At 47.2% G+C, this 5,884-nt stretch overlaps 1 protein-coding gene across 1 annotated transcript; it reads left to right on the top strand.

Annotated features, from left to right (window-relative positions):
• The first annotated feature begins 3,018 nt into the window (after nt 1–3,018).
• Rplp1 (ribosomal protein lateral stalk subunit P1) lies at nt 3,019–4,476 on the top strand. The gene is made up of 3 exons (XM_050151978.1): nt 3,019–3,213; nt 3,643–3,717; nt 4,237–4,476. Exons 1-3 carry the CDS (start codon nt 3,142–3,144, stop codon nt 4,435–4,437), a joined length of 348 nt encoding a protein of 115 aa, XP_050007935.1. The 5' UTR covers nt 3,019–3,141; the 3' UTR covers nt 4,438–4,476.
• Nucleotides 4,477–5,884: the final 1,408 nt, after the last annotated feature.

The raw sequence follows: 5,884 nt of genomic DNA, 5'->3' as shown, positions 1-5,884 counted from the left end.
GCTGTGTAGTGGACATTCTCTCAGCCTGCTCCCAAGCACCTGCAGTGTTCTGTTTATCTGGTACTTAGTATTAGTGGGATACAAGAAAAGAGCACTAGAGAATAGAAACTTGGCTGTGAATAAATGTTGCCTTTATGGGGTATGAAACAGGCTAAGATATTGCTCATGCCCCCCCACCCCCAAAGTCTGCTTATTAAGTCCAACATCAAAGTCCGACATCAAAACTACTGTGCTCTTTGTCCTATCCTAATGCATTCTTTGCTGAACACTTCTTAGCTACTAATGGCTAATGTGGTTGGAAATCAACTTTGATTATACTCTACGACTCCAGCATTCCTCAGAAGGAAGGTGCTCAAGTCAAAGCCTCAGATGGAAGCCAGGTTTAGCAGGATTTTTCAGTGTGCTTCATCACTCAGTTCTGAGACTACCCGGGTTGATTGACACAGCTCAAGATGCTCTATGATGTCCTCCCTATTCCCTCAAGGGTGCAGTTTTCCTTACACTGAAGAGAATAATGTTGCAATTGGCTCCTCATGCATATACTCGAGTGTTGAGGGCAGAGACAATGGCTACAAGTGCTAGTTGTAGGCTGTGCGCACACCCAGCTTTAACCAGGTTTGCCTAAATTTGTTCCTTTGCCAGTGTATCATTCTCACCTGCAACTCTCAGAACTGATAGGCATGAAATAGGATCTCATTGGTTTAATAAGTCTTTCCCAATTGTGAGTTTGGTTTCTCAAATGCAAGAACCTTTGCAATAAAACTACATAGTAAGTTTCTGGGTGTGTAGGATTTTTATGTATCCTTTGCAACTTGAAGCTTTGGATCTTCCTGCCCATGACTTTTTAATGGCACCTTTATGATGCCAGGGGTTGATTCCATGTCTTTAACTTGCAAGGAGTACATTCTGCCACCAGAGCCCCTCTCATCCTTTGGTAGAGCTTTGTTTTGAAGCACCTACCCACGCTCCTTGGATCTCTACTTTCCACCAACAGCACTAGTGTAAGTGTGCCTACTGACTTCTCTGCCAGTCCAAGCATCGATTTGCATTGTCAGTGACACTTAGAAATTCCTCGAGGGCCAGGTGTGGTGGTGTAAGCCTCTAATCCCACCTCTCAGCAGGTTGAAACAAGGCCAGACTGGGTTGTATAGTAAGGGGCTGAGATGTAGCTGAGTGGGTAGAGTGCTTGCAGAGGGTACAACAGGCACTGGGTTTGCTCCCTCGAACTGGCTGTAGTGGTACAAACTTAAAATCAGTCCCAGGTGGGGGCAGGAAGATCCTACAGGTTATCCTCAGCTACACAGCAAGTTTGAGGTCAAGAACTGTCCGTGTTTTTCTTTTAAAGATTTGAGACCTGCTTGTCAAATCCCATTGAGATCATGATTATAATTTTATTTGTAACTATATAATTTGCGGGGAATTATCCATTTTAGGGTCTTAACTGTGAAAACTATATTGCTCCACTTAGGTTCCGCTTGATAACTTTCATGGCTTGTTTGTGGTGCTGAAATCGGAATTACATGAAATTTAAAGCAACATCGTATGTTGGAGGTATGGCTTTTTGGTAGACCACTTGCCTAGTATGCAGGAGGCTCTGATTTCAAGTCCTTAGCACCGAAACCTTTACACAGACTCTTCCAAGAGCTCTGCAACTGAGCTGTACCCCAACTTGTGTATTTTAATTTTTTAAAAATATTTATTAAGTATACAGTATTCTGTGTGAGAGTATGCCTGCAGGCCAGAAGAGGGCACAAGACTCCATTACAGATGGTTGTGAGCCACCATGTGGTTGCTGGGAATTGAACTCAGGACCTTTGGAAGAGCAGGCAGTGCTCTTAACCTCTGAGCCATCTCTCCAGCCCCCTTAATGTTTTAAGATGTGTGTGTGTGCGCATGAGCAGTCTTGGGATTTCTATTGCTGTGCTAAAGCGCCATACACTGAAAAAGAAGCAAAGGAAGGCATTCATATTTGTTCCCCATTTCCAAAGAATGCTTAAAAGTATTTTCTATTAAGATATTTGCTTTGGGCCGGGTGGTGGTGGTGGCACCGCACCGTTTAATCCCAGAACTCTTGAGAGGAAGAAGCAGGTAGATCTCTGTGAGTGCCAGGGCAGCCTGGTGTAAAAGAGTTCCAGGTTAACTAGGACTGTTATACAGAAAAACCCTGTTTCGAACAAGAACAACAAAAAACAAAAACAAGCTATTTGCTTTTAATGTCTGCTCAATACCCTTGTCGGATTATGAAAGTTACTCTCCTAGTTTTCTAGGGTCTATGTAATAAGTTGTCAAATTTTAATCGCGTGGTTTCCTGTCTTTTTTTGGGGCTACCATACCTTGCATTATGATTTTTTTGCATACTTTTAAAAATGTTGACTTTTTATGTGTATGTGAGTGTGTCTGTTTATGTATGCCAGGATCCGATCTCCTGGAACTGGAATTCGAGTTCTGGGATGGCAGAACCGAACATGAGTCACCTAGAAGAGCAGTAAAATGGCTTTAACCTCCAAGGCACCTCCAGCACCCTCTGTGCTTTCTTAATATAATGAATTACTTTGGAGTTTTCTTGGGATGAATTGTCCTGTTTAACCTCGATACACTGCAGCTGACATACAACTCCGGAGACCCCCCCCCCCCACACACACACTCATGGTATTTACCTACTTATGAGACGCGCTGGGAGAGCGCGTGCGCGAGGGTGCAAGGTGAGGGTAGGGCCAGCCACGTGATCGTCAGCTAGTCACTTTTTTCAGTGTGCCCTAGCCACGGGGACGCTCCTGCAAGTTCGAGCAGGGGACCGGACCGGGGCGCTCACCCCAGAAAACTTTCCGGTTAGCTGTTAAACCGTAGTTCAGCACTTCTGATACTCGCAAGCCGCCACAGGCCAGCAAAACCGGAAGCCGAGCCCCCAAATCCGGATCTGCGTCATGCAGACACCGCCTCTCATTTTTTGGCTCAGCCCCTTCCGCTCGGAGCCGGGATTTGATTGGTCGACGCGACCCCGATAAGAGGCTGCGCGCAGGCGTGTGGGACCTTTTCCTCTGCTGCCGCCAAGGTGCTCGGTCCTTCCGAGGAAGCTAAGGCCGCGTTGGGGTGAGGCCCTCACTTCATCCGGCGACTAGCACCGTGCCGGCAGTCCGCAACATGGCCTCCGTCTCTGAGCTCGCCTGCATCTACTCCGCCCTCATCCTCCACGACGATGAGGTGACGGTCACGGTGAGTGCGCGGCGTGGGTCACTGCGGGGCGGCCACGTGTGTTGGGCGGGCACCGGGCAGTCGGCTGCCCGTCCCGTCGCCTTCTCGGATATTCGGTTCCTAGGGTTCCTGGCTTTTGGCGCGCATGCGCTGTTTTACCCGCGCCTTCCAGCAGCCGTGAAAGGCGGTCTCGAGTGCGCCTGTCGTTGTCAGAAATAGTTGTAAGTGGGTTGTCTTAACACTGGCTTTTAGGATTCCGACTCTGTCATTAGGCCTAAGGGGCAATCGCACTAGCCTCCGAGTTTTCAAACCTGGCCGATGTTTTTATGATAAACGTTCATGAGCTGCCTTTAGAAGCTCAGACTGGCAGTGTGGCCGTATAAAAGCGACTTCTGTGACTTGGTCTTAACCGTATTCTGATCGCCCTGATGGGCTGCGTTTGTGTTCCAGGAGGATAAGATCAATGCCCTCATTAAAGCAGCTGGTGTCAATGTTGAGCCTTTCTGGCCTGGCTTGTTTGCAAAGGTAAGATTTGGGGAAGTCCTGCTAATACTATCGCCACCGCTCCTCTTGAATTTTGTGTATCAGGCCCTGGTTTCTAACAGATTAAGAACTTTAACCATGTCAATCCGAGCAAATCCTTTAAGTGTCCTAGTTCTGTTCTGTACAAATTGAATTTAGTGGCCTTTTTAAGTTTGGGCATTTGAAACAAGATGCTTGTTAAGCAGAAAGCTACGCTCTGGACAAATTGTTTTATTTCTGGGAAGGGGAGGTCAGCCAACTGTGGAGCTGTGTTCAAAGAGTTCAAAAATTTTGAAAATCTGCCCATTACTGCTCTGATATGTTACCTAGGGCAATTTTCCCGACATGAGAGGAAATCCGCACCATAAAACAGCAACCAAATACAGGCCCAGTTTACACACTTGGTATCAGTTTTGTGTGTGTGTTGACTGTAGTCCTGTGCCTTGGTCCGGGAAAGGCTGAACAAAATGTGTCATCGCAGCTTCAAGGATAAGACTGAAAGCTCTTACTTGTCTGTTACAGGCCCTGGCCAATGTCAACATTGGGAGCCTCATCTGCAATGTAGGGGCTGGTGGGCCTGCTCCAGCAGCAGCCGGAGCCGCACCAGCAGGCGGTCCTGCCCCCTCCACCGCTGCTGCCCCAGCTGAGGAGAAGAAAGTGGAAGCAAAGAAGGAAGAATCCGAGGAGTCTGATGACGACATGGGCTTTGGTCTTTTTGACTAGGCGTTTTGATACCATGGCTAATAAAAGGATGAATCTGTAGATGGGCTGGTGTTGGTTGTGTGCTTGTGCTACAGGTGTGGCTTCTTGAGGGTCCAGGGATGGTAGCAGGTCCCTAAGGATTCGGGGCAGGATAGGATCTCGAGTTTAAGGCAAGCATGGGTTACGTGTGGAAAAAAGCCTGGGTAAGTTATGACCTAAAGAACTTGGCCACCTGGGGTCGGTCTGTCTCCAGAAAGGCACCTTTCAAGCCAAGGTGCAGAGCACCTGATTAGTGGCAGCCATTTTGAAAATGGACAAGGCCCTAGAAGCGCTTGCACTGTTAACAGCTCTTAGATACTGTTCAAGGTGGCCAATTATCTCTTATGATTTGCTTCTGTAAAGGTGACACTGGGACAGTTGTGGGGGCGGGTCTGAGTAGAAATTGTGTTTGGTGAGCGCCCTGGCTTCTAGGGTTACCAGTAGGATTGGGTGGCAGCATCTGGAAAGGTCAGGAGAGCCTATCCACTAGGATTTCCATTTTAAAATAGGCCCTGGCAGCTATAAGTTCTTTAGGGACGCAGAAAAGCCAAGGGAGAGCCACATACACATTGCTGAATGTTAGCCTTGTACTCATTGTAGGGTTATAAGTTGCACTGATTGTCTTCAGCGTTTTATTCCCGTGAAAGATCTGTTTGGCATGAACAGGTCAGTCAACAGGGTTGCCAAGGCTTGCTGAGTAAGCTGTGTTCAGAGCCCAGCTGCTTTTATGGAACCACAGACTGGAACCCTCCTTATTAAGGTTTGAGTGGTGGGTGCTTGAACACACAGGCTTGTTTCTGCTGCTATTTAGAGCAGCTGTAAGGAAGGTTCCAGCCTGTTACCCTAAGAACCAAATGTAGCTGCACTCATAGTGTCTTTAAACTCTGGGACTAGAGTGCCCTGCCACACATGGCCTTAAAAGTATCTTCTGCACAGCATGCAGCAAGGCTGTCTGACTACAGTTAAATCTTAGGAATAGAACCTGAGACACAAATGTTGAATCACAAGCCTTGGTTTACTGTTTAAGTTACAAGCTGCTCTTCTGTAGGCAATTCTTGGATGTTTGTAGTTGGGATAAAATTCAGACCCAGGATAAAGCTCAGTTATAGAATGCTTGCCTAACGTGTTTGGCACTGGGTCTTCATAGGGCAGATGATGTACATAGCATGACAGGATAATATTGCTCAGATCTACACTTCTGGCTTGTATAATATCGGGGATTATAATGTCAGTTAAGGGGGGTGTCGCTTCATTCTTATAGTCTTGGGAGTTGTTGACCTCCCTTCTGCTGGAACATTGCCTTCCCTGGGTGGTTTTTTCCCGAGACAGGGTCCTTACTGTATAGCTTTGGCTAGTTTGGAACTTACTGTGTAGACCAGGACAGCCTGCATTGTGCCATGGTTTTCCCTGTCATCCCAGCATTTGGGAG

The sequence above is a fragment of the Alexandromys fortis genome, unplaced genomic scaffold (genome assembly GCF_014885135.2).
Source record: "Alexandromys fortis isolate MF-2015 unplaced genomic scaffold, M_Fortis_MF-2015_v1.1 scaffold_70, whole genome shotgun sequence".
NCBI lineage: Eukaryota > Metazoa > Chordata > Mammalia > Rodentia > Cricetidae > Alexandromys > Alexandromys fortis.
Note: the sequence above shows the minus strand (reverse complement) of the source record. Positions and strands in the feature narration are given on the sequence as shown.

Coding starts and splice junctions, on each gene's coding strand:
- Rplp1 (XM_050151978.1), top strand. CDS start 3,142: ATGGCCTCCGTCTCTGAGCTCGCCTGCATCTACTCCGCCCTCATCCTC. Junction 3,214..3,642: donor ACGATGAGGTGACGGTCACG/GTGAGTGCGCGG, acceptor TTTGTGTTCCAG/GAGGATAAGATCAATGCCCT. Junction 3,718..4,236: donor GGCCTGGCTTGTTTGCAAAG/GTAAGATTTGGG, acceptor TGTCTGTTACAG/GCCCTGGCCAATGTCAACAT.